General features: G+C 42.7%; 2 protein-coding genes across 5 annotated transcripts in view; one reads left to right on the plus strand and one right to left on the minus strand.

The window, feature by feature from the left end:
• Positions 1-757: 757 nt before the first annotated feature.
• Positions 758-27,582, plus strand: part of MOB3B (MOB kinase activator 3B) — a 202,471-nt gene continuing 175,646 nt past the window's right edge. Inside the window, exon 1 of one of the 4 annotated variants that reach the window (XM_047831019.1) lies at positions 758-1,002. The gene's annotated coding sequence lies outside the window, so the exon portion shown is untranslated. Of the gene's footprint in view, positions 1,003-1,460; positions 1,693-16,154; positions 16,235-27,582 lie in introns of those variants that run through there. The other 3 variants (XM_047831024.1, XM_047831020.1, XM_047831022.1) reach the window with 3 other exon arrangements.
• On the minus strand, positions 5,403-6,059 carry IFNK (interferon kappa). The gene has a single exon (XM_047831026.1). It carries the CDS (start codon positions 6,057-6,059, stop codon positions 5,403-5,405), a length of 657 nt encoding a protein of 218 aa, XP_047686982.1.

The raw sequence follows: 27,582 nt of genomic DNA on the forward strand, positions 1-27,582 counted from the left end.
AGACAGAAAGAGCACAAGTGGGGGAGGGGTAGAAAGAGAGTGAGACAATCTGAAGCAGGTTCCAGGCTCTGAGCTGTCAGCACAGGGCCGCTGCGCGGGGCTTGAACTCATAAACTTCAAGATCTTGACCTGAGCTGAAGTCTGACGCCCAACCGACTAAGCCACCCAGGCGCCCCATAAGACATTATTTTCTCTAGGAAGCTTATCTTTAATGACTCCTACTACTAAGAATACTTTCTATGTTTACTTTACCCTTAAGACCACACTGCAAGGTAGATATTGCTTTCCCAATTTACAGAGAAGAATACTGAAGTTTAGAGGTCACAGATCAAGATCACACAGTAGAAAGTCTCAGGGGTGACTGGGCTTCAAAGTCTATGCTCATCCCACTACTCCCAGTTTGTTCTAGTAAATCTGCCACAATCTCAGAGTATTTTCCAATGATTAATGCTCCCCTCTGTCAGTATTTTTCAACAAGTCAGAGAATGTTGGAGAAGGTGATTCCCCCTTTATAGGTGCCTTGGCCGTTGTGGACCCTGAACGCGTCCTTTCTGATCCGGTATCTCCCTTGTCGCCCTAGTGAGAAGACCACCCTCTTTTCCCCAAGGTGGGGAGCCCGCTTAGCCTGACCACTCCCCACCTCTGAAGGAGGCAAGTTGAGCCTCCAGGCGACCTGACTGACTGCTCTCCCCCACGGAGCTGCCATTCCGCGGGCGGCCGCCAGGGGTCCCCTCTCGGCGTCCCCGCGCACAGCCGCACGCGGGGCGCCTGTGGGGGCTACTTGGGAGCAGCTGCTGGAGCTCGAGCCCCGAGCTCGCTCGCCCGCGCGCTCCTGGAGACCGCGCGCGCTGGCCCCTCGCCGCTCGCCCCTTGCCCGCCGCGTGGATCCACCAGCGTCGCCCGTCTGGCCCCCGGCTCACCCTCCTCCTCTGGCGCCGCCTGCTACTGACCCTCCCGGCGCACGGAGCCGACCCGGCCGCGGGCTGAAGGTAAAAGCCCACGGTGAGTGAGAGCCCGCGCCGGGAGAGGCAAGGTGGCGCCGCCCGGCAGCTGCTCGCCCCGGTGGCGCCCGGGCGGGCTGGGGTGCGGGGCGCACCTGGGGGCGGGCGCAGCGGGACCGGGGGGTGGGCGGCTCCGCGGTCGGGATCCGCGTCAGACCCCCGCCCCACGTCGAGGCCCCTGCGAGCCCCTCACGCGCCCTTCCCGGGCGGGAACGGGAGTCCAGTCCCCAGCCCGGGCTCCGGGGCCTTGACTGTGCCAGACTCTGTAACCTCGGTCTCCCTGCAGGGCACAAGTGCGTCCCGGAGCCACCCCGAAGCGCGGGGGGCTGCAGCGTGCGTGTCAGGCCGCGGGGGGGGCGGGAAGACAAACTTTCGCGAAAGTGCGCCTGGGCCGGAGCTCGGCGCTCGGGGCGTGTGCGGAGGCTCCACGCGGGCTGAGCAGGGAAAGGAAGCCCGCTCCGCCGGCCCGCTCGACCCCGGCGCCGTCCGAGCTCCAGGGAGGGTGCGGGTGGGGAAAGAACGGACGAAACCCTGTCGACCCCTTGGGCCAACAACTGTCAAACATCTGGAATCCAGCCCCTCCCTTCCCCCGCGCCGAGGAAGGTGAAAAGCCCTCAACTTTCCTTTGATGATCCTTCTTGCCTCGGGACCCCTCTCGGAATGGAAAGGGCCGACCCCCGGTGCCTGGCAAGTGAGTACCGGGAACCCCCAATCGCCTCTGGCTCCCCCCTTCACCCACCTTCCAGACCGCCTCCCAGACGTCCTCCCCGTAGGGACCACGCCACAGAGCCCGTGGAGATCGTGACGAATGGCCTTTTGTTTCTCCGCGTCTCCCCTATTGTTTGCCTTTGCAACATCTGGCGGGGCTCGCGGAGAGAAGGACGCCCCCCGTGTCCTCCCTGCACCCGCCCGCCACCCTCCCCCCTCCAGCCCACATGGCCGCCTCCCTCTGGGGATCCCGACCGTGGAAGGAGAGGAGCCTGACCCCCGCGAGGCCGCCGCACTCAGGCCCTGCGGTTAGAGGGCGGAGGGAAAGTTGCAACCTCCCCGCCTCCTCGGCTGCCTGTGGCCCGGGGCGCATTTCTCAGATCTCAGCCCAGGCGCGCCGCGAAGGGCGCAGTCACGGAGAGGTGCCGCTTTCCCGAGACTGGAAGCGACCTTCCGCCCCCGACCAATGTGTCCTTCGGTAGTTCCAGTGGATTTAAATCGCCTAAAGGCCTGTGGCTGGGCCGCTTCCAGGGCAGCGGCACAGGGTCGGGGCACTTGTGGTGGGCAGAATGCCGAGGTTCTGGGGTCTGCGAGTTTCCAAGGGCCTGAGGACAGGCCAGGATGGAGAAGGAAATAACCCGGGAAGCCTCGAGACTTTGCCTAGAAATACTGGTTAGGTGGCTTCGTCCAGATTAAACGTCGAGTTTTGACTTGGGGTAGGGCTTCCCATGTCTAAATCCCAGGTCCCCTCTCAGCATTTAGAGATGCCACCGGGAAAGCGCCCAGACTTCCAAGTCCTTGCGAACCAGTGGCTTGGGACTGCCTCCGAGTTCCCTGAGGGTGCGCCTGGTAGATTATGGGTGGCCCTATTTCTGTCCCTTCCCTCACAAGTTACATGCTTACACATCATGTTTCTTCTTACTGGGGAGTATTAAAGAAGTAGGTCAAAGCAAAGTAGCTACTCTTGAGAAGGGGGGGGGTCACCGAAAGGGTGAAGGGAGAGTGGTTTTGCCTGTGAGTGGAGGCCAAGCCTGTGCACCTGTTAGAACCTATACATGCTCATAGCTTTACATACACTGATGTTGCCAGCTTTTTCTGAGGGAGGTCCACTGGTCCTTTTTCCAAGGAGACTCAATTACACTCTAACTTTTGATCCTTCCCCCAAGAGGGGGTGGGGAGGAAGCTCCCCTCCGAACACTTGTGACCTATGTACCCACTCAAGCATTTTAAGTGGGAGCTGTGCACTTGGCTCTCCACAGTTCTAAGAGTCTATCCTTTACCTGACCTAATAGAAATTTGACTTCCATTCAACAAATACAAAGTTGACTGCTAAATCTGGAAGGTGGACACAGAGCACTTCCAGAAAGTGCTGGATATTACCAGTGGTACCAACAACAACAACAAAAAGCAAAATCTTTGAAGCACTGGAAGGCTCTTTACAAACATTTCATTATGAAAATGATGCATAAGGAAGGATTCCTTTGAAATTTTGCACAGTAGCGGCAGGAGAAGAGCAACAAGGCAGACCTGGGTTGCCCAAGAAATGCCCAAAGGCATCATTAACAAAGTGTAAGGGCAGTGTTTGTCCTGGTCTGCTCCAGTAAGGAAAACAGGATAATTGTAGTGGAAGATAATCTTGTACAGTTTCTTTAATTTTAGAATTAACTACCCTCCCTTCCCCCAAATCACTGTAGGAAAAAAAAATACAGAGAAGTGAAAATGAAGACAAAAGGAAGGGGGATATTATAAGCAAGGCTCCAGTGGACAATCTTATCCAATGATTTCCTTGGATAAATTTCTGGAGATAGTACAGCTAGGTTGAATGCAATTTTTAGGATATTTAAGATTGCCATAGCGTCCTGTAGGAAGGGTGTGCCGCTTTACCTTCTCTCTAACAAGATACAAGAGGATTTTTTTCCTTGCATCCTGCACCCCACTCACACTCTGTATTATAATCGCTGTTTTTCATTTCTGCCAGACTGATGGGAGGGAAGTATGCTCTTGTCTTTTGCATTTCTTTAATCACAAATGAGATTAAGCATTTTTCCTGTTGTCCCTTAGAGGTGCTTTTAATAAAAGCATACTGTTCTGACTTCTGACCCTGCCCATGTAATCAGATAATCTTTATTAACTCAAAGTTCCAATTTTCTTCCCTCCAGCATGGCAGACATTTGGCAAGACTGCAGCCATAAATTACTAAAATAATTGACATGATCTCGGTAGAGTTATTAGGGAGACTGTGCAAAAGCATTATTAGAGAGATTCTTGGAAGATGCCAGGTGTATACTTACTGCTTTGTAGTGTGCATGCCCCAATTTCTTCAGTTTATGCCCCCCCTTTTTTCATTTAGAACAACTCTGTTGAGGAGTTGTTTTTACTAAATGGATTTTACTAACTCATTTTATTTGTGTTCCTTCCACTGGTAACCAGTATGTCATAATCCACAACTTTTAATTTTTGGCTGAAATCTACCCCAGTTTTTTTTAAGACTTTCTCTATTTGGCTTTACCATTTGAGCCCTGTACTTGAATGAATCTTGAAACTAAACAGTTTAGTAGCTTGCTTTTGAAACAATAGCAGGAAGGTTTCCGAAGGGTGGAACCAGGTACATTTTGTGCATTTGTGTAGCCATAAATCTCTATGTTAATTCTTGCTTGACGGTGCAGGTTTCTGAAATGGGGTGGAGGAGAGAGAGGAAGAGAAAATTAATTTCAGCTAGATGATGAATTAATACAGATGAAGGATCACACAAGAAAATTTGGGTAAATAATCTAAGTAATCTGGATACAAATTAACTTCTAAAAAAATAAACTATAGTAAAGTGTCATGTGTTATTATAACTAGTTTACTTAACAGGCAGAAAGTGGTGTTCTAATTGGGAAAATTCAATGTGAAAATCAATGCGAAGTATGACTGTAGGTAATTTATCTCAGGCATTAAAAAACAGAAAAACAATGAAAGGCAGATACTGTACTTTTCTGCAGCATTTTCCGTGCCTTCCAAATCAAATAATATGCAGCAAGAGTCAATCATTGGCTCTCAAAGGTTGAATGAGAGAGCTTAATGGCCATCCAGTGCAACCATCTAATGTCATTGGGGGTCTTTATTCTCTTAAAATAATAAAGTCTTTGTATCATTTCAAACAAACCAAACTGAGAAGCAAATAGGCCAGGAATTTCAACTTTTTTTTTTTCATTTTTTTGTTGAGGACAGGGGGAGACAGGAAGGGTTTTAACTTTATGATAGCTTGTGTAAGCTCCTTTAACAAGCTAAATTTTCATAGAATAAACAGCCTTGGCAGCAGGAGGATTAAGTCATTGAGGTGTTACATTCTGCAACATTCTCTGGGCTACATCCTCTAGCCATTGGCTGGGTGAAGTTCAAAGGTAGTAGAGCAAAGTGAGTACAAAATGGCACAAGGAATGGGGAAGAAAACAGTAGAAGAACATGAAGAGAATCTCATTCCTTTAGAACTGACTTCGGAACTTTCTAACAAGATTCAGGGTACCCAGGGGATGGTTGGCATCACCTCTCTTGGAAAGGTAGCTGATGTCTCAAGGCCAACTTTAGAGACTCTAAACCTTGCATAAATCACCGCTACTCCAATGGAGAATAGCCCAATAATTCTTAAAAAGAAGATGAAAGAGAAGGAGCTGTTGGAGAGAAATGGAATTTTAATTCTAAGAATATACCTTATTTCTTCCTGAGTAGTAGTGTTAATTTATAGAAGTAGTAGAAACATCTTCTGAGTTCCACTCGGATGATCTCCCAGGCACAGGGACTGTATTTCTTATCTTTCAGGAAGTTGTACATCCTATAGAAATATCTCCTCAGTTCTAGGCTGCTCACCTGGGAGACCATAGCTCCTGAGAAGTCCATCCCATCCTCTTCCCTCTGTTTCGAGTCTTCCTTCCCTTTCTCCTCTTCCTCGAAGCATTTTTCCAAGTGGTGCATCTGCCAATCAAGTCTGATTTGGATTTGTTTCAGGTTTTTCTTTTTCCAAGTGGATTTGGTGGTGGACTCTCTAAAGATGTTGAAGGCCTGTGTGGACATTTCATAGAAGGCCTCCTTGAGGTACCTTTTCCCAGGTGGGGTGTGTGATTGGATGTCTTGGGGCAACTCAAAAGCTCTGGTTTCTCTTAGGCACTCTACAGGAAATGAATTGCTCATGCTGTTCAGAAGTCTCAGATTTTGCCAGGTGACTTCCCTCAGGTGAAGATGCAGCAAGTTACAGTGCAGAGAGAGGGCGCCAGCGATGAACAGACCTACAAGGCATGCAGGCCACAAACACTTTTGAATCACATCAGGCTTAGTGTTCATTTTTTTTTTTTTTCTTCCTAAGCTAAACATCCAGACTCAAGATTGACAGTGATGTTTTAGGTCTTAAGTGTTCCATCACATGCCTTTTATATACCTGAATATCTTCCGTGGGGAGGAGTTTTCTCATTCGTCATTTTAGGTTCTCAGGGTTTCGGCCCCTTTCCTTTGCCTCTGAGGCTTGTTTTGACTTTGTGTGACTATGCCAACTTTGGAAATGCTGATTTTTTTTTTTCTTTAAAGTGAGGAAAGCATTACCATTTCCTTAGTTGCTTGGATGACCCATCCCAGTATTACAAAATTGTCATAACACGATTGATTATTACGTAGAGAGAGTGATCCTTTAAAAAAATGGTTTTGTTTTGTCTTGTTTTGTTTTGTTTTTTGGTATCTGGCCGTATAACCAAACATCTTCTCTCATTGAACTAATCAGACATTGACCAAATGACTGTAATTATTTGATTGCAAGTCTACCAGAACATAACATAGTTTAGGTTTTTCTAATCTTGTTAAATTCAGCTTCTATATTTGGATATTTTCTCTTTTTACTCTATTTTCGTGGGTCTCAGAAAAGATGAAAACAGAGTTGGTCAACTGAGCATGGAACTTAACAGAAGAGAAAGCTGGCTTGGTTTTCGTTTGTCAGTAGAAAATGTTGGCACTCTCCAACTATCCTTTCCTTTAGTTAAACCCAAACCAGTGCTTCCCATGGCTGTCAAACATTTCACACACCTCTGATACCTGTCATAGTCCTCTAGGGAGTTGTATAGTGGGAAGTATTTTTCTGCTTCATTAGCTTTTCTCTTGTAGTGTCATGCATTTTCCTTTTTTAGGTATGGTTTAGGCAGCATTTTAAAACTTCTGCTTGGCTATCTTTTCTTCTTATTTGGAGGTTCTGGATGCTGGAAAGGTTTTTGTTTGTTCCTGTTTGCTTTTCCCTGCGGAGGTACTTCACACCTGGACCACTATTACCGGGATAATGATAGCTATCCACCATTTATGGTTTTCACTTTGTTTGACCAAAAATAACCTTCTTCTGGTTATGGAAAAAGGAAGGCAAATGCATTCCTTTGTCCAGGAAAGTGAATGGGATGTCATTAAACAAGGCTGGCTTAATTATCACCTTAAAAAAGAAATGTATTCGTTTTTGATAAAGTCATTTTAGAATAGTAAGCAGACACAGTTCCACAAATATGACAGACTTTAGAAACTTAACTTTAAGAGTTCTTATCTAAACCAGTTGGTTGGACTAAAGGCAAACTGTGGACAAGTGGGCTTTTTTTAAATCATGGCTTTTTGGACAGGTTTCCTCTGAGAAGAAAACTTATTACTTATATTACTCTACATGTGCTGTCTCCAAATTCTGATTTCACAGATTTTATGAGGTGACTAACTTGGAAAAATAATTTGGAAAATGAGCCCTTTTATATTTTATAATTATAACATTATAAGTTGACACAACCTTCCTAGAGAGCAAAATGATGATATGTATCAAAAGCCTTAAAAATGTGTCTAATGTTTGACTCAGAAGTTCTCCCTCTGGGAATTCATCCCCAAGAAATAATGATGGGCATCTTTAAAGACTTAGCTGTCAGGAAGTTTATCACAGAAAAAAACTGAAAACAATTTGTGCAGCAGTAGGTAGTTGGTTAAGTAATTCATCAGTAGAAAATTTCTGTGCAACCATTAAATATTTGGTCACTTGGATAAATTTACTTTGTAGCTTAAAACCAAGTTAACATGGTAGTATATAGAATCTGATAGCATATTTGTTAAATACCTAATATGCATATATGTGCAGAAAAAATCTAGAAGTGTATATGCTACAAATGTTTTCTATGACTAGAAAAATAATTTTTATTTTTAGTGATTTTTATTTTTTGCATTTTTTAAATGACCTTGTTTTTTTTGTTTTTTAGTTTTCTGTAGTCAGCAAGTATTTCTTATTTAATAAGGTAAAACAAATTTTAAAACAACATACATTAAAAAAGAAAAATTGTTATGTATTTGCAATGTGATCAGTATGTACTACTTTATTTATTTAAACGTCTCCATTCTAGGGTACTTCCAAAGGAAATATGAATTTGCCTGAAGACTCAGTTCCAGTTACGTAGAATAATATAGAGTATGTGGGAGTTCAATGTACTATTCTTGCAACTTTTGAATAATAGTATGTATGCTTATATATTACATATATTTGTGATTAAACATACATACAGAGTCTATAAAGTACAAAGCACTTCTTAGGATCGTACCTGCTTATGTATTTCACGTAACTTCTTCTACCTAAAACCTGTTACACTGTCCCAGGCAGAACTGCTTGTCCCTCTTGTGGGCTTTTACTGTGCTTTGTCCCCTTCATTATGGCTTTTTAAAATGGATAATTGTAGGGGCTCCTGGGTGGCTCAGTTGGTTAAATGTCTGACTTGGCTCATGTCATGAGGTGTCCATGGGTTTGAGCCCCGCGTCGAGCTCTGAGCTGGCAGCTCAGAGCCTGGAGCCTGCCTCAGATTCTGTGTCTCCCTCTCCCTCTCCCCTTCTCCTGCTCATGCTCTTTCTGTCAAAAATAAACATTTAAAAAAATGTTTTAAAATGGATAATTGTATAAGTGTTGATTTCCCAGCTTTGCATACTCCCCCTCCCCTACCCACTCAGAATGCCTAGACTATTTTGCACTTATTCCAGACAGTTCAGTCTTACTGACCAAGCTAAGAGACTGTTCAATTGAATTGCTCTGCTAAGAGGTTCTTCTCATAGGTGATGGAGGTGGCTGCAGATTTGGAGGTTCCCTGTATTTTCTGCCATGTACAGTTTTGTCATTTTATCCTGCTCACCCCGTATTTCTTCCTTTTATAACCATTCCATACCATATCCTCATTTATTCAAAACTCTATTGTTAGCTAGTACCACATGCCAGTCACCAGGCCTGGTCTTAAAGATGGAGCACTAAGGTATAGCCCATGATCTCAAGGAGGCCACAATTGAAGAAGTAGGTACATTCTGAGTCTTTTAGGCAGCAGGAGTAATTCATAGGTCTTCACTATAGCATGGACCTCATCCCCATGTGCTGTAAATGTTAACTGATGCTGATGGTGACAATATTCATGACAAAGGTGATTGACATGCATGTCTTCCCCTCTTCAGCTGTCAGGGTCGCCTGATTTTGCAAATAAAAATAACACCCGTGCAATATTTGGAAAGTACCTATACTAAAAAACAATCACTCATTGTTTACCCCAAATTCAAATTTAACTAGGTGCCCCATATTTTACCTAGTAACCCTCTCTACCGTACAGATTCCCAGTGAGGTCTTAGAGTAGAACTAAGACATGAAACCCATTCTAGGAAACTTTTCCTCAGCTAGCTGTCTACCTCGTGTAGAGGTACATTCAGTTGCATTACTCTGTGCTGACTTTACTTGTATACACAGCCCTAAAAACTGCATGCTCCAAAGAGGCACCTGCCACACTAAGAAAGTATTGCATGTGTGCATTCATGCGTACACACACACACACACGCACACACACAAACACACACAATTGCTCTGATCAGAAGCATTATTGGATGATCAGTCATTGGACTTGCATCTGTTTTATAAGAGCCATGCCATGTGAGTATATCTCAAAATATCATCAGGAAAATGAAAAAGAACAGTGTAAGGAAACATTTTTCCCCCAAATTTGTCTGGTACAGAATTGGACTGTTCCATCTACCATCAGCAGTCAGTGTGTTGATATACCTAATGATGTTTCCATGATATTTGCTCTTATTTCTCTAACATGCCTTGAGATCATTTGTATGTGGCCAGGCTTTCCTCAGAGAGAAAGCTGTTTAGCAGGGGCTGCCCTGTTGCTGATGGAACTGTATAAAGCCAATGGGGCTTACCAGGTGCACAATAATGGTCAAGACACAATTTGCTTGACAAATGAAGATGAGACATTTCAGTCTAGACAGGATTGCTGTGATTCAGCTCAGGGGCATTTGGTATTTTCTGGTAAGATTTATTGCTCTCCATGAGAAGGCAAGTTTCAAACCAAGGTGAGAGTAACATATCAATCATCCATGTTACACAATAGCTGAAAGCTCATTCCATTTGTGGGGTCAGAAGGTGCTTGAGCCCAGGAGAGAGCTCTGAGATGGGGAGCCTTGCACCCATGCCTGGCAGCACCTCCCCCATGGTCACCACAAAGTTGTGTGCAGCTGTTTGAGCTCCAGACCAAGTCTGAAGCTCCAACTTGGCGTTTTGCTCATTCTCAGTGCCTCCCACATTGGGGTCAGCCTCTCTCATGGTCTTGTAGTCCCCTTCTTGGCTGTTCTTTTCATGATGTGCCTGATGTAGAAATTTATAATGACTCTACAAGTAGCACATGGCATGTGTCTTTATATATGTCTTTATAGTAAAAATTCAAATGCTTCAGCTAAAAGTGAAAACTCTGCTTGCCAGTGCAGCCTCATGCCATGCCACTCTCCTCCCCTGGATAACTCGTTATTCATTGGATGTGTGTTCTTATTTGATAACTGTTTCCCCACTAAGCACCAAGTTCTGTGAGCACAGTGTAACAGCTGGCTTGTTTGCAGTCCTCTCTTGAATGTCCAGTGGGACCCACGGTGACTGAGAGAGACCTGGATAACTTCCGTGGATGATATGTCACCATGGGGAGACTTGTATATATTTTTGAAAATTGCCAAAACAAGATTATAAAAATTATAATGTGCTTTGAAGTTTAATCCTGTAAGTGTATCTGTCACTATATATTTGATATCACTTGTATAATCTAACAAATGTACTTTATAAACCCTTCATGAATATTAGGCCCGGGATAAATGGGTCACTAGACCTGGATCAAACAGATCCTGGTGCCTTTCACAGTGCCGGGCTCAAAGTAGGTACTCAGTAATTATTTGTTGGATGAGTAAAAGAATGAAGCCATGTCTCAATGACAGGGAAATCATTTGGTGGTTCAGTTAGGGATTTGGAGGACAATGTCGGGTGTTGGGAAAATTGAGAAGTACACAGAATGGTGGGTAGCGACTCAAACCTCCACTTCTTTTTCTGGGATTCCCCGTGGCTGGTTAGGTCACGAGCACAGCCATACCTCTAGTCTAGTGGGATCACATAGTTTTAAGTCGTTTGGGTGACTCACATATCTAAGCCTCCAGGCAGTTATTCAGTCTTGTATTCATGGCATCTCTTGCATAAAGACACTAAATGTTTGTTGAACAAAATACTGCCTTGTGATTTCTTATGATTTGCTCGTTTGCCATGTAAGCAAAACTGCTGAGAGGCTCAAGATCATTCCTTGCCCCTCTTTCCTCCAGTATTGCCACTTCTTTGTATTAGATGCTCCCCATAGCTTTTTTTGTTTGTTTTCTTTTTGTTTGTTTTTGTTTTTGTTTTTGTTTTTATCATATCACCCTTAAAGAGGCTCTTTGGAAAGACTTATCCTTGGATCTCTTTTATAGTCCAGCTGTAGATGATGCATGTAGTAACTTCTGCACAGAAACAATTTTAGCCCTTACAAAATGATCCCTGATAAAAAGAAATTTACCATGTGAAATAAATGTGTAAGTAAATAAGTATTCACCATCAGTAAAACCTACCCTCCGTTTTGGGATTACCAGAACAGTTTCCACCTGTATCCTTGTTTCACTTGGTCCATTCAAACCCTAATGGGGCTTTCACTTCCAAGATGGTAGTAAACATTTCAGATGAGAGTTGTCACCTTCCAGAATAATCCTCCCCTTTACTTACTGGGTAAATGTGGATTTCTTCCCAGACCACATCCAAGAGTGCCTGTAGTCTGGGAAGAAACGGCAAGAGTGGAGTAATGTGATGGACAGAGAGGTCCTCTTGTCTTGGATAGATATTTTAAAAAGCAGTTGCCATTGCAGAGATGAGGACAAGGCCTTCTTTTACTTGCTGTCAGGTTGCATGTGGTCATAGGTTTCCTGACATTTATGAATAACAAAGAAAGGCATTATTATGGGAAAACTTAAGTGGACTTTTCTTAGACTGACAGAATAATCACATACCCCAAATTTTAGGATTTCTTTAGTGTCTGAGCAATGCTTGGTTTTGCAGGTAGTGTCCAGGAATAATCTGTTGTAGCCAAGGGGGATAGGGGAAGGGTCTCTTATTGCCAAGATCCCTGCCCTTAGTAGGCTCTGAAGTGTATATACTCTAAATCATAGAATGTAGGGTTGGAAGGACACTTAGAGATAGGCTTCTGGGGTCAGACGGGTGAAGTGACTTGCCCAAGGTCACAGTGCTACTTGGCAAAGTCAGATTGACATAGGTCCTCTGACCCAACACTGTCAAAGTAATAAGGCTTTACCAGCTTGCAGAGAACTTGCTTCTCTCTGCCTCGACTGAGAGGAGCAGCCCTCTTGCAGTCAAAGAAGAGGGGATTGAGGAGGCTGGAGGCTGGCACTGCTGTGAGGCCAGGAATGGAGGCCATAACTGAAGCTTTTTCTGGTACTTCACAAGGGCTTCTCAGCTCTGTGGGGAAGGCGATACTAGAGGAGGAAACCCTGAGTTCAGTCTGCCACCCCTAGTATTTCTCAAAGTTACCTAGAATTCTATGGATAATAACTCATTTCCCAGAATCCTGGGTCAGTTCTGGTCTAGAGAAATGAATGAATTTCCTGAGAGATTTTCCCCATGTCTGTAGTTAATGTGTTTATGTATTCATTTATTTGTGCCTCCAGTGCTCACCACATAGTGTGTGTTCAATAAAAATTTATTGAACAAATAGGTATGTGTTTCACTATTTCCCCTTATGAGTGTATTTTAATTTAAATTGAATTTCAGATCCGTTTATCCTCTTGGTAGAACTGTGTAACTCTGACAAAGTCACTTAAACTTTCTGTACTTTGTCTCTAAATGGGGATGAGAACCTACCATAGAAAGTGGCTGTGGATATAAAAATTGCTGAGAATGGTGCCTTGTACATAGCAAGTGGTAAACAAATGATCCTTATCATCATTGTCGTCATCATTGTCATTGTCGTTATCATCATCTGTTGCCTACATGTTAGACACAATGCCAGATTCCAGAGATTCAAGGGCAGAAAACATAGATGTAGAGGTATCTGGAGGCAGTGCTACCTGAGGGGGATCTTGAAAGGCAAGAACTGATGGAACTTTGAATTAGGACAGTGATAGTAAATACAGAAGGGAATTATCTAGGAGGTAAGATTGGGATGTCTTGATGATTGATTGGGAATCAAGGGGTAAGAAAGAGGAAATAGTCCAGGAAAGAGCCCAGTTTTCTTACTAGGTATATGGTTGTACTGCTGACTAAGAGATAGTATATGAGAGGAAGAGCAAGCTTAGGGGAGCAACTGGTGAGTTTTATTATAAATGAGTTGCTTTGAGTTGTCCGTGAGATAGCTACATGGACATGTCCATCTAGCATCTGGATGTGTGGGACTAAATGAGGATAGGAGACTGATCCAGGCTGGAGAGAGAGATTTAAAAGTATGAGCAGAAGCTATAAGTGATAATTTAAGACCTTAAGAATTAGTTGGTTTGTCTAAAGAGAACATGTAAGGTGGGAAAAGAAGTATGAGCCATTATCTGAATCCTAAGAATCACCTCTGTTTAAAGAGTAGGCACTGGAAGAGGAAACTGACAAGGATGGTCACAGAGGCATGGGGAGCATGAAGATGGAGTATTTTGACTGTTAAAGTGTCTCTGCCTCTTTGCCCAGATGACTCCTTATAATCCTTCTCAACACAGTGCTCTCAGGCAGCCATTCCCAATTATAATGTATTTGCCATCATTTAAATGCATTTTATTTTTTTCAACGTTTTTTTTTTTTTTTTTTAATTTTTGGGACAGAGAGAGACAGAGCATGAACGGGGGAGGGGCAGAGAGAGAGGGAGACACAGAATTGGAAACAGGCTCCAGGCTCCGAGCCATCAGCCCAGAGCCTGACGCGGGGCTCGAACTCACGGATCGTGAGATCGTGACCTGGCTGAAGTCGGACGCTTAACCGACTGCACCACCCAGGCGCCCCAGCCATCATTGATCTAGACCTAATCCCATTGTACAGATGAGCTATTTGAAGGTTTGAGAGGGAAATTAACTCATTTAAGCCTCAGGTCAAAGTCTTTATGCTCTTCTAGCATATGCCTTCCATGAAATACATCCTGTGGCCCGGTATGTGTCTGCGAGACTTTGGGAGATGTCAGCTGGATTGGAAGTTGGTTTGGTTAATTTCACTTCTACCATTTGGGGCTATAGAAGCTGAGAGATGTATTTGTTTCCCAAGACTACCATAACAAAATTTCCCAAATAGCATGGTGTAAAATAACAGATTTATTCTCTCACAGTTCGGGAGTCTAGAAGTCTAAAATCAAAAATGTCATCATGGCCATTTTCCCCGCAGAGCTTCTAGGGAAGAATCTTTTCTTACATCTTCCGGCTTCTGGTGATTGCTGGTAATTCTTTATGTCCGATTGTCTTGCCGATGCATTGCTCCAGTCTCTGCCGGCATAGTTGTATAACATCCTCCATGTGTCTGTGTCCCTGTGTCTTCCAGACATTGCCTTTAGGTATTTTCTGGTAACAATCTACATAGTTATTATTGATAATAGAAGAAACTATTTAGCAGTTGCTAAGTATCAGCTGTTTATATAAATTATCATTATTTCTCACAGCCACAATACAATGTAGATGTTATTATCCTTAATTTAAAGAGGAGGAAATGGAAGCTTGGAAATACTAAGTGGCCTACCTAAGATAACACAGCTAGAAATATACAAAATCAGGTTTAATCCCAGGTCTGTCTGAGGCCATATTGTGTTTTTACAGGAGCTAGGGTTGTAAAAAGGTTTAGTGTAAAATCTACTGTGTGTATCTATGCATTAATAGCCTATTTCATTCCCAAAAGGATTTGAAGCAGCTTATAAAAAATGTATATATAATACAAGAGAATAAAAATATTTAAAGAAGTCAAAGTTGAGGGAAAACATGTGTAAGAAAACAAGAGGAACATAAGAATGCATGTCATGATCTCCAATGTCATTAGTGCAGAGGGTTGCAAATCTTCCTTGGGCTTTCTAGAAGCAAAGAGGAAATGTTATCTGTTAAAGTAAACCAAAAGATAAAACCATCAGCAAAGCTAAATCCTCAGAAGAAACAAAGCTTTTCTTGGTACTGAGTCCTGGGGGGCATTTCTCCCATGGGCTTTCAAGAAGCGACCACTATGGAATTTCTTTGGTAAAGACCCCAGCAACCTCCTTACAGGAGTAACTACCACCACATGCATTGCAAGGGTGATTCTTGTAACCTCCCTATGTGTAGGCAGATGTCACATTGCTAGTGTGAAGTTTCTTGGCAGGCATTCCATAGGGACTTAATGAGTTTTCTCATGTTGAGTTACAGAATGGATTTCTTTAGTTCAGCTGGATTGGGATAGCATGTCTTCACCATGGCTCAAAATGGGGAAAAGTGTGTTCACTTGAGAATGTTGGCACTCTCGGGGACATTTGTTCAGTGTGGAGAGACTGCCCTGACATTTCCAGAGCTCCTGCCCAGATCCAATCCTGCATTTCCTATTATATGTAAAAAGGAACGTCTGGAAAACCGATTTGTAGGCATGACTCTCCTCCAGTTAGTCAGAACTGGGAAAACAAGCTATTCTGTCAGATTGACCCAGTGCCATAAACCAAAGTGAAGTGTGCACTGGATTTCCACATAGACGTGGGTTTGATTTGCTATACAACAAACTCTAAGGGTGATGGCCCTAGATGTGGGAATCCAAGGAAGTGGCTGGTAGTTTACTCTGTGTTGAAATGACTCTTGTTTCTCCTGAAAGAGCTTCTTCATAGGTTAGATAGCTTAAAATTCAAAGCCAGGATAGCCTTGTGCGATGTCATAGATAATGAAATATTAAGACATATCCTCTTGGGATGATCAATTTTGCACACTTGGGCATTTTTCATTTAACAGTAAGACTCACTGTGTGGAAAGGGCTGTGTGGTTGGCCCCAGAACTAAAACATCTTTATATTCCTAGGCGAGCAGAAATTGGGATTACTTTATAGCTATCCCTGCCGGGACAGGACAGGAACACTTATCGACACATGTGATACTACAATTTGCCATGGACGGTCACTGGGACAAAGAATGCTGAAATTATCCATTCCCTGTGCATTTCATCCATTCAACCTCCATCTCTAAGGGTGTGATACCTGAAACAAGGTAATAAAAAATAAAAAAAGTGAAGTTCACATCCTCATAGAGTGTCTAAATTTCCAGACAATAGAGAATAAAATTATAGAGTGTTATTAAGTGCTATGAAGGAAATTGGCAGGGCAAGAGAGAGGGTGATTGGGGGAGGTGATGGCTGAACTGAGACTTGAAGTCAGCAATGTAAAGAGCTAGAAGGAGAACATTTCAGGCAGAGAAAACTAGAAGTTCAAAATCCCTGAAAAGAATGTGGGATATTCAAGGAACACAAAGGAGATTAGTTGGGTTGGAGTGAAGGGAAGGGGGAGATTGGTACAATGATAGATTTGGATTGGATATGGCATGGCAGGCCAGGTGGGAGTTCCAATTCCATTCTAAGACCAGTGAAGACCCATGAAATCATTTTAAGCCAGAGAGTGGTGTAATGTGATATGTGCTTTAAAGACACTGCTTTGGGCACCCCTTGGTGGGCAGGGGGGTGGGGGTACCATTTGGAGAATAGGCAAGAGCGGAAGCAAGGAAGCCAGGTTGAGAGTAGACTTCTGGCATGTTAGGTAAGAACTGTAGTGGCCTAGATAAAAGTAGGGGCAGTGGAGATGGAGGAATCAGACTGATTTGAGAGATGTTTTTAGTCAGTTACTTGGGATACACTGGGGCCCAGGCAAATATCTGTGATCACCAAAGGCAGTTTTCCAAAAGTCCCATTGATTACCCATTGTTTATACGGTCTTTACTGAATTAGTGGGACAGTTTTTTGATAAACAGTAAGTAATCCTCTTTGGCATTACATCTTTAACTTGATGGCCTTAAACCAGGTTAGGTCCCTTACACTTAGAACAACAAAATAAATAATTTAGTTAATTGGACTTTGGTTGTAGTTGAAGCTTCATTTTCTCAGGTTTCACTTTAGGCTTAAATGTCTGAGAGTGTCTCCTGATACATATCCTATGTGTACACAGAACAAATTTATATTCCTGTGCATTTTGACATTTAAATAAAGTAATGTGTTTTTATGATCAGTTTAAACTGTAGATTGCTATCTGTGGTCAAATCATAACGGAATATAATCATACAATTCTGAATGAAGGTAAGAAAGCGGTCCTAATCTGTCATTTACTAAACCTAGATGAAAGCCTATAGCTCACAACTCCACCAGTTGTCCACAATTCTCACCAGTTTGGTTTTTTAATAAGGTCTCAGAAATGTCTAATTCTCAGAAATGTCTATGTGCATGAATGCTCTGGCATAAGCTATCCTTCGAAACACTGGTGCTTAACAGGCTAGATCAAGATGTTCTTGTCACTGAAATCAAGCCATAGCAGACTTTTCTTATGTCACAGAAAAATTGAAAAATGAACATTCTATATTTCAAGGTTTTCAGCAACATCTTTCTTAAACTTTTGGCACCTTTGATGGTTTATCTACAGTAGAACCTTGTCTGCAATGATACCTTAGTTCTATATTATTTAGTTATTTTATGAGCCAGTGTCTGATTTGGCATACAATGAGTGTATTCACTATCTTATAAATAATCTATCAGTATTTCATAGTTTTGCAAAAATCTCAGGCCTTCCAGATGCTAGCTACTTTAACAAACACGTCCAAAGAAAGAAGAATGGATCAAATATGGCGGAAGCATTTTTTCTCATGTAAAGCTTAGAACAGAGGTACTTGAGCAATGGTTGGCTTTTTTCCAAGCAGTGGTCAGGGACACAGAAACCCTTATCCTGTGACTTTGCTATCTTCGATGTAGCTTTCAAGGTTTCACAGCTTATCTTCATCAAGCTGGGACAAAATGGCAAGAGCCAGAGGGGTGTGCATGGGGGCATTGTATGAGCCAGTCTTGGAGGGGCACATATTACTTCCAGCCACATCCTGTCGGTGGGAACTTAGTCACATAGTCGTAGTCCCAGCTGAGTGCAAGGGACGCCAGGAAATTTAGCCCAGCTGTGTGCCCAGGAAGAGGAGGGACTATAGTGATCAACAGCTAGCCCGTCTCTGCCATGCTGCTGATACAATTGGAGAAATAGACCAGCAGTCAAAATGTGTTGGCAGTGGTATGAACGGGAGGAGGAGTTGGGCTGGCAGGATGAGTGACACACATTGTAGATACTCAGTAAAGATTTTTTGCAATCCATTTGAACAGAACTGGAGTTCTCAAAGCCATAAACAGCTTTCTAATAGGGTTATTTTCTTTTTTACTGAAGAGCAGAAGAAGTACTGTCGAAATAAGAGTTTTGGCCTTTTTTTTAAGGTTATGCAAATAAGAGACATTATTAATTTGATGGCTTTAAAAAAAAAAGCATGCTTTCCATACAAGAAATATATTTTTGTAGAAAGATACTGTCATTAGCCTTCTTTAAAAATCAGAACCCATAGCACTTATTTCCCATGGGGACCAACATGTGGAAGGTCCTTCAGTATCATTCACAGCTAATACTACACTGGGCACTAATCGTGCATCAAGCATACTGTTACTAAGTTTGCAAACAGCATTTTACTTTATCACCAAGAGACTCTGTAAGATTTCATTTTACAGTTTTTCTTAAACTTATTTTTTTATTTTTATTATTGAAGTTATACTATTATTTAAGTGAAAATAAATGTCTTGAGTATTATCATGTTCTGGATGAATGATTTCTAAGAATCACTTCAGAGGTGAAAGGAGATTATCATTCCTTTTTTTTCAAGCTCATTTTATTTTATTTTTTATTTTATTTTTTTAAATTTACATCCAAATTAGCATATAGTGCAACAATGATTTCAGGAATAGATTCCTTAGTGCCCCTTACCCATTTAGCCCATCTCCCCTCCCACACCCCTCCAGTAACCCTCTGTTTGTTCTCCATATTTATGAGTCTCTTCTGTTTTGTCCCCCTCCCTGTTTTTATATTATTTTTGTTTCCCTTCCCTTATGTTCATCTGTTTTGTCTCTTAAAGTCCTTATATGAGTGAAGTCATATGATATTTGTCTTTCTCTGACTGACTAATTTCACTTAGCATAATACCCTCCAGTTCCATCCATGTAGTTGCAAATGGCAAGATTTCATTCTTTTTGATTGCCGAGAAATACTCCATTGTATATATACACCACATCTTCTTTATCCATTCATCCATCAATGGACATTAGGCTCTTTCCACACTTTGGCTATTGTTGATAGTGCTGCTATAAATATGGGGGTGCATGTGTCCCTTCGAAACAGCACACCTGTATCCCTTGTATAAATACCTAGTGGTGCAATTTCTGGGTTGTAGGGTAGTTCTATTTTTAGTTTTTTGAGGAACCTCCATAGTGTTTTCCAGAGTGGCTGCACCAGCTTACATTCCCAAGGAGATTATCATTTCTAAATGCTGAATCTGTAGCACATGACTTTGTAACTGGTTGTTATTCAAAAGATATTTGTTGAGTACCTACTATGTGTCAGATGCTTTCTAGAAGCTGGAGATTCAACTCTGACTCACAGATGGTTCCAACCTCACCAGTAGATCTGGGGGGACTCAGCCTAACAATCTTCTGTTTCCATGGTCGCTGTCAAAACAAGAGCCACGGGACAAAGTATTTACTTTAATCCCTCATACTGAACGCCTCTGCATAGCTGCTTCCTAAAACAATGAAGGAATCAACTGAGACCTGGAAACTCTTCATCAAAAAACTGTTTGTTTATTTGTTTTTCCAGTCCTGGTTGCTGTAAGCTGACTTATTCTAAAGCAGTTTATGTTTATAGAACCTGTGTTATGAGCAGCATGCTAAAGAATGCCAAGTAGTAGAAGACATGCCCAGTGAGGAGAAACTAAGCACCATGCAGAATATGACAAGTGACAAGACTGGGATGCTGAATAAGTACTCCGTGAATTCACAGACTTACAGAGAACCCCTCTGGCTGGAAAGACAAGAGGGAGAAGGAGGCAGCGAAGGATAAACAGAAGATACTTGTAGGTTTGGATCCCAGTTCTGCCTCTCACTGGCTGTGTGACCATGGGTGAATGTCTTACCTGGTGGAAGCCTCAGTTTCTTTATCTGCAAAAGATAAACCTTAACACCGATTCATAGACAGGATGATACAAATGTAAAGTGCTTAGCTCTTTAAGCGTCTGAAATGTGGAAAACACTCAGTAAATAATATCAGTAAATGCAGCAAAAGCCTCAGTAAATAGTTTTGTGTTTTGTTTGTCTATCAAGTAGCAATATTACATCATAAGACTGTGGTCAGATGACCTAATTAAAAGGGCTGGCATAGTGCCTACCCTGTGGTTAGCATTCAGTAAATTTTATTATTATTACTATGGAAGATGTAGATAGATGAAAGAGGTCATCTTGGACATGCAGAGGGGACACGTAGTCTGGTGTGGGCTGGAACCCTCTACTACAGTGCATTTGTTCAGATGAGTAGTAGCTGAAAGGTAGGTGACAGTTGTAAAATGTGTGAAACATAAATGAAGAGCCTCTTAATAGAGATGTTGAAGGAAGATTCCAGGATTCCAAAAGAAAATCAAATGCATGATCCCTGAGTTTCCTTCTGACTCTGAGATTCTGTGGTATCTCCCAAACTTCTGGTGATTCCTGAGAAAGACCACAGTGAATCAAAGATCCGTGCAGTAGAGTTCCAGGGTTATAGCCTAGAACACACCAGCAATAAGGCGATGAACATGCTCTGTCTTTTCTGTTTTGACAATAGAAACCATTTGCTGAGAGAAGAGAATGTTTTAGTTTTCATGTGGCAATCTGCCCAAGTACTTGACTTTACAGGTAAGGGAGGGAAGTGAAACCCTCCCAAAGAGTATTTGGTGACACGCCATTTCCTGCTCATTTTTTTCCCATTCAATTTTGAGAGCCAGAGTCAAAAAGAGGGAAAAGAGAAGAAGAAATAAAAACAAAACAAAACTTAATTCTCCAGGAAATGAATCTCCAGGCAGAAATGAGACATCCGAACAATATGTCACTTCACATACTTTGTGTTTGGGTCGGTAAGTAGGTCCTGAGTTTGCCAAAGTGCACCTGAAGGCTGGTGCAGGACAAGAACCACTTCAAGGCAGGAGGGCCTCCAGCGTTTGGCTCTGAAGACGAGCTGGAGTGGCGTGCAGACTGCTGGTAGAGCTGCCTCCATTGTGTTGGCCTGAGTCCGAGGACAATCTAGTGCATCATTCCCGAAGTGTTCCATGAAATGTGATGTGAAAAGTAAGTTGAGAAAATTCAGGATTAAACAAGCTAAGTATGTTTCTTTACTGGAGGACTCCTCAAGACCTTTGAAATGCCAGCATGAATTTATGAGTGTCCAAGGAGGAGAGTATGAATTCTGTACTCCCCAAAGGTACTGGAAAGTGATACTGTTTGATGTAGAATATATACCTAGAGGCTTGAGCAGCCTTTGGGCAAAGCTGATTTAGGATCAGGAACACCAGGCTACATCATTTCTTTGTTCTTGCCCTTTCTCAGGGGATCCAGATATAGACACAGATGTTTGCAGGCAGCTTTGCCTGTCCAGTGGACAAATGGGGGTCACTATCCAGGAGGGCACAACCATATGGAAATGCCTGATGGGGGGTGGTAGGGAAAATAATGCCCCCCCCCCAATGTCCACATTCAAATCTCTAGAACCTGTGAATATTTTACCTTACATGACAAAAGGGACTTTGCATGGGTGGTTACCGTAAAGACACTGAGATAGGGCTATTATCCTGGAGGATCAGGGTGGGCCCAGTGTAATCAGAGGGAGGAGGCAGGTGAGGGTCTGAGAAGATGCAAGGGGTGAAGTAGAGGTTGGAGGAAGGTGGGCCCATGAGTCAGGGAAGGTAGGTAGCCTCCGGAAACTGGAAAAGGCAAAGAAATGGATTCTCCTATAGAGCCTCCAGAAGGAACACAGCCCTGCCACCCATTTTAGGCTTCTGACCTACAAGCTGTAAACTAATACATTTTTGTTGTTGTAAGCCACTAAGTTTATGCTTAGGTAATTTGTGACAGCAGCCACAGGAAACTAATATATAGGGTTTGATAATGGTCTCACCTTTCCTGTGTTTGAAGAAGGATGGTTAATATACCCCAGTACCCTTCTAAGACCCTGACACTGGACAGGAGGCCTGCCACTTACCACTATCTGGCCAAGTAGATCCTGCTTTCTGGTTGTCCTTCCTCCACCTTCCCATCCCTGCAGTGGCCAAACATCACTCCAGCTCTTGCTGCCCTGCTTAGATATGCAGTAACCAGTCATCAATGGACTTTGAAAGAAGCGATGCAACTGGTCACTGGTGAGTGATGTGCACCTGCTATTTGCATACTGATTTGTGGACTGAAGAGTCACCTGCCCAGCTTGTACTTCACGCACTTACTAATATGATATTCTGTGGTAACTGAAATCTGAACCTGGTTGTTGTGGGACTGATATTATTTAACCAAACCACGGTCATGGAAATGCATGCCTGTCAGAACTGTGCACAACTGAGGGCTGCATGTATTTAAGTTACAGCACAAATCCTGCAGTATACTTGTTATAACTGGACTGGTGGGCAGCCATGCCCTCATGCATCCACTGCATACCAAAGTCTGCATGTGGCTGCTGCGAGAGTTAGGGATGTTAGCAAACCCTGTATGAATTTGAAGTTGAGCAGAGGGTAGTGCAGCACTATTTGTGCCTTGTTTCCGATGATCACAGTTTAGTTCTCTGGGAAACGGATTCTGAGACGCTGAGATTTGCACGTAGGAGGCTTACTGGAGACTACTTATGGTAACGCCTGGCAGGGAAATGGGGGCAGCAGAATTGGGCAGAGGGAGAGGTAGACTCTGAGGCAGGAAGGGTTGATGGGGGCAGCTCTGAAGCTGGAATGACACTAAGGCAAGGAGGTCGGGTCTTTGTGTCCATCAGCCAGTCACTGGATGTGGGCTGCCCAAGCCACAGCAGAGAAGTTCCCTCAGAGAGGTAGCTGTCTGTAAGTGTAACTCCTGGGGACACACTCAGCTCAGAGGCTCTGGCAGCCTCCAACACTCTCAGCAATGAATGCTTCAGTCCTCAAGGGAGCCACAGCACATTACAGGGTCCACCACACCTATGATTCTGGTGCCATCAGACAGCCAAACTTTACAGGGGCCTGAACACTATTTCTCGTAAGGCTCACTCAACTCAGAATCTGGGGCAAAGTGAGAAGAAGAGACTGGAGAGCTGACAGACAGTTGAAGGAGGAAGGCAGGGCCACCACCTTTTAGCCCAGAATTACCCTCTTCCAGGTAAAGAACAGAGTGAAGGCCCCCTGGGCCTCATTGGCCTCTGCTTGCATTTTCACTTAAGACAACTTGTTAACGTGAAAGGAGTTGAAGGTCTTGTGCCTTGGTCTTGTCTTGGCCTCTTAGGGCACTTGGACTCTGAATTGGAGCAGAGGAAGGAAATGACAAAAACTTGAAGTTGAAAGTTGCTGAGATTGACATTCATAGTCAATTTTTCCTGTAGTAAAATATAGATATCTTGTAAAGAAGAGATATGAAGTTTTTTTCACTCCCTGCCCCTCCTTCCCTGTCCTCCTTTTTCCTTTTGGTTCTTAGACCCCACACATGTATCAGCTTTACTGCAGGTTAGTTACCCAAGCTCTTTAGTCCCTGAATTGGGAAACAGTGGGGTCAGTACTTCTCATTCACTGAAGTGACTGATCAGCTCATGCTTTAGGTTTTGAGGACTGCCCCTCCCTCCAAAGAAAGGGAGGGTTGGCAGATCTCTGAAGTCAGTAGGGAGATGACCAGGGCAATAGAGAACTTTGTCACAAAGGGCTGGCAGCATGTTTTGGAATTGCTGATACCAATGCTCAGGCTAGATGCCAGGGAAAAAAAGATTAGTGCACACTTCATGTGGTAGTCTCTTTAGAAAGACTGAAGATGCCGCTGCCTGTAACCATTTAGATTTGACATCCTGATGGACTGAGTGTTTGGAGGCTACCTGACATGGCCTCCTCATCTGTAGAACCAAGTCTGACCCATCCAGAGTGGCCACCTGGGGAGGCAGAGTTAGGAAAGATGCTGAGGACAGAAGGAGCCGCTGGCTGACTGGCTGATGGTTGTCCTGACATGCACCTGGGGAGGAGTGGATATGTGGGGAGGCTGATGTGTATTTGGCCATCTCAGGACTGGAGTGTCCACCAGTAGTCCTCAGGTGGCTGAAGGGAGTTTTTGTTTGTTTGTTTAAATGATATCCAATTCTTACCTTTAACCCATTGTGGGACATGCTATAGTTTTTGAGTTATTTAGAGGTAACATGTTGAATGTAGGATGATAAGCGAAAGAGGTAATTGTCTAGTCTCTAGACTTTAGGGAAAAAGTGAAGGAAAATTAAATCCCAAAATGAGGGTTTGGGATGAGGAAGAGAGAGTGGTATTGGAATGTGTAAATATTCTTTGGTATTGTTAGTATGTAGGGGACACAGATCAGGGGCTCCATGAACACGGTTCTAGGTCCTATGTGGCTGGACCAGTTGATATGAAGGTTGCTTAGGTTTCAAATTTGCTCTGATAGCAGGTAATGAAGTATGACAATAGAGCTGATGGCACTATGCTTAGCAAATGATGACTAGAAACCAAAGACCTACCTAATCAGTAGGGAGAGGGATTGCATGTATTTGGAAGAAATAAGGAGAGCTGAACTTGGTGGCAGAAGAGTGAAGGACAAACAGGGTTAGATTCCTGAAAGAGCATCAAGGATTTTTTAAATGTCCTTTTGTCCAGCAACATCTGTTTTTGTCAAGCAAAAAGCAAAAATGTCAGTTCTCTGACATTTTCCCTTGCTGGAAGTATATTACTTTGCTCAACATGGAGTCCTCATCTCATAAATAGCATTAAAAAAATTTTTTTTTTAGATCGTATTGCTATAGAGTTTTAAACAAGGACTCTCCATCTGTTTGGTAAGGACACCTGTTTGTGCTTTCTGTAATTTAAATTGCATAATAGGGGCCCCTGGGTGGCTCAGTCAATTGAGTGTCTGACTTCTGTTCTGGTCGTGATCTCAGAGTTCATGAGTTCGAGCCCCACATCAGACTCTGTGCTGTCAGCATGGAGCCCATTTCGGATCCCTTGTCCCCCTCTCTCTCTGCACCTCCCAGCTCGCTCGCTCTCTCTCTCTCTCTCTCTCTCTCTCTCAAATAAAAATAAAAAACAAAAAGAAACAATAAATTTCATAATAAGGCAGCTTGGTAAAGCAACTTTGCATTTCCCTAAGATACCTTACAGGTAGAAAGTCACCATTTTCCCAGTAGAGGGAACTTGAGACATAGAAAGAAACTAAAGGTCAAACAGACTCAATTAAAGTGGCTTTTTTGGCACCTCAGTTCTGGATTTCTGGTTAATGGGGGATTTTTTTCAATTATTATTTGGAAGTTTTCAGTAGTTCTGAGGTCTAGTCAAGTATGCCACAACATTTAAGAACAGGACACAGTTAAGGTAGGTGTAAACGCCAGAAATCGAAGTTGAACCTGTCTGTGTAAGACTACTTAAAAAGCTGATTTCCAGATGAAAAATTCACAAATATTTCGAGATATCTGTAAATTATGAACCAGTTCAAGGTAAAAATGGCAAAATTATAATTCTATCCAATGTAAGACAGCTCTGAATGTTGTAAACAATATCTAAAATAAAATTATGCCCTCAAGATCCTTCAGTGTTAGCATACACTGTTTTCCTGTACTGACAAACAAACACACAAAGCCATTCATTTCCTGCTTTAACTTGTCCCTTGGAAGGTGGGATACTGGCATAATATGACTCATTTCCCTCACAAACCGGATGTTGCCATTCTGATGAGAAATGGCATGGGTGGAAAGCAAATTAATAAATATTAAAGTGTCTGTCCTAGGAAACTGTTAAATTGGACAGTGAATGATGCAGTGACTCAACTGAAAATGTACGTTGGATTAGATATGATTAATATTCCAGTTATTAGACTGATGAAGATGTCCTAACCTGACACATTTCCTATCCATGTGCTTTAAATAAGGATCCTGAGTTCATCTTGCTGCGCCTATTAGAATAATGATTCGTTTACATGATTACATGCTTTGTGAACCTAACATGTTAATAGGCTTGCTTCCTTAGTCATCCTTTAAAGAAGGTTCTTATTGGACTGTTGAATCATAAGGAGACAGGGTTTTTGGGTTCTAGTCTCATCCTCTGGCTTAGATGTGATTTTACTTTGTTCCTTAGTCTTTTCATACATAAAAGAAATAAATTATTAGCATTAGCTCTGAGGTATAAAAATAAATGCATTTGCCTATTTAAGTCCTTGAGTAAAATCTTTAAATTACATAAAACTCTATTACACTATTCATATTTTAATAAGAGAAGGAAAACATATCCCTTAATGAATTTAGGAACTTGGATTAGGGTAAATTGGTCAGACAGTTTAGAATTTAAGTTTATGATTCTTTTCTAGTCCACTTCCTGGATAGTAATTGATGCATATACAGATAAATTTGGTAACACGCACTTTGAAAGTCCTGTGTTAAGATCTTGTTCTTTGAATCAGAGGTTACATCTTGGCAGTCTATTTTGGGCCTCAGAGATGTTTTATTTGTTCATGGAAAGCACCGATTTTTCTTTTTAGTTGTCAACCTCTAGAAACACAGAGATTTCACATAAAAATTAGGATTTCCAGTTACTCTTTAAAAATCAGAAAATCCAGCAGTACTAGGTTTTATACCCACATCAGCAACAGCTGCTAGCACTGAGGACCTGCCCCCTTTAAATAATACCTGAGCCGCAGTACTATTTTGTCTCTTCCTCTGCCTGACAGCTCAACACATTTGTGTATGAGACCCTGATTCTACAGGGTCTACAGACCAGTGTTCTCTGTTGGCCTAGATGGGAAAACTCTGGCATTGAGAGTAGATGATTTAGGCATTATTAAGTGGTATTTGTATTCCAAGAGATTAAGTACCTGAAAGATGACTTATGGTACTGCTGCCTTGAATGGTCCTTTCCCAAGATGTGAGTTCTAACCTTTTTCTACTTTCTCTTGTTTATCCAAAGATGCATTTGCAAATGTTTTATCAAACCTGTAGCATAACGAGCCTTCCCCTCCCAACACAGACATCACACATCACACGCTTATTCTAGCAACTCCTCTAATTAATGGTCTAGCACAGCTCATAAGATTCCCAAAGCCAATTAAACAATGCTCACCCTGTACCTCCCAGTAGATTGGAGAGTAGCTTGGCAAAGGCTGTGATTGATATGAAAAGTAACCACGTATTCTTAAGCACTTTTAGCACTGTTGTTACTCTATGAGGCACAAGCTTTCAACACAGTGGCCTTTTATCCTCTGTGCTTTTGGAGGGTGAGAACACCATGAAAGCTACAAGCACCACAGCTTTCCTAGGAGCTGGGAATAAAGGCTG

This window comes from Prionailurus viverrinus, chromosome D4 (assembly GCF_022837055.1).
Source record: "Prionailurus viverrinus isolate Anna chromosome D4, UM_Priviv_1.0, whole genome shotgun sequence".
Classification (NCBI taxonomy): Eukaryota; Metazoa; Chordata; class Mammalia; order Carnivora; family Felidae; genus Prionailurus; species Prionailurus viverrinus.

What these genes read in the sequence shown, in the direction of transcription:
- IFNK (XM_047831026.1), bottom strand. Translation starts at nt 6,059, where the DNA reads ATGTTTAGCTTAGGAAGAAAAAAAAAAAAAATGAACACTAAGCCTGAT.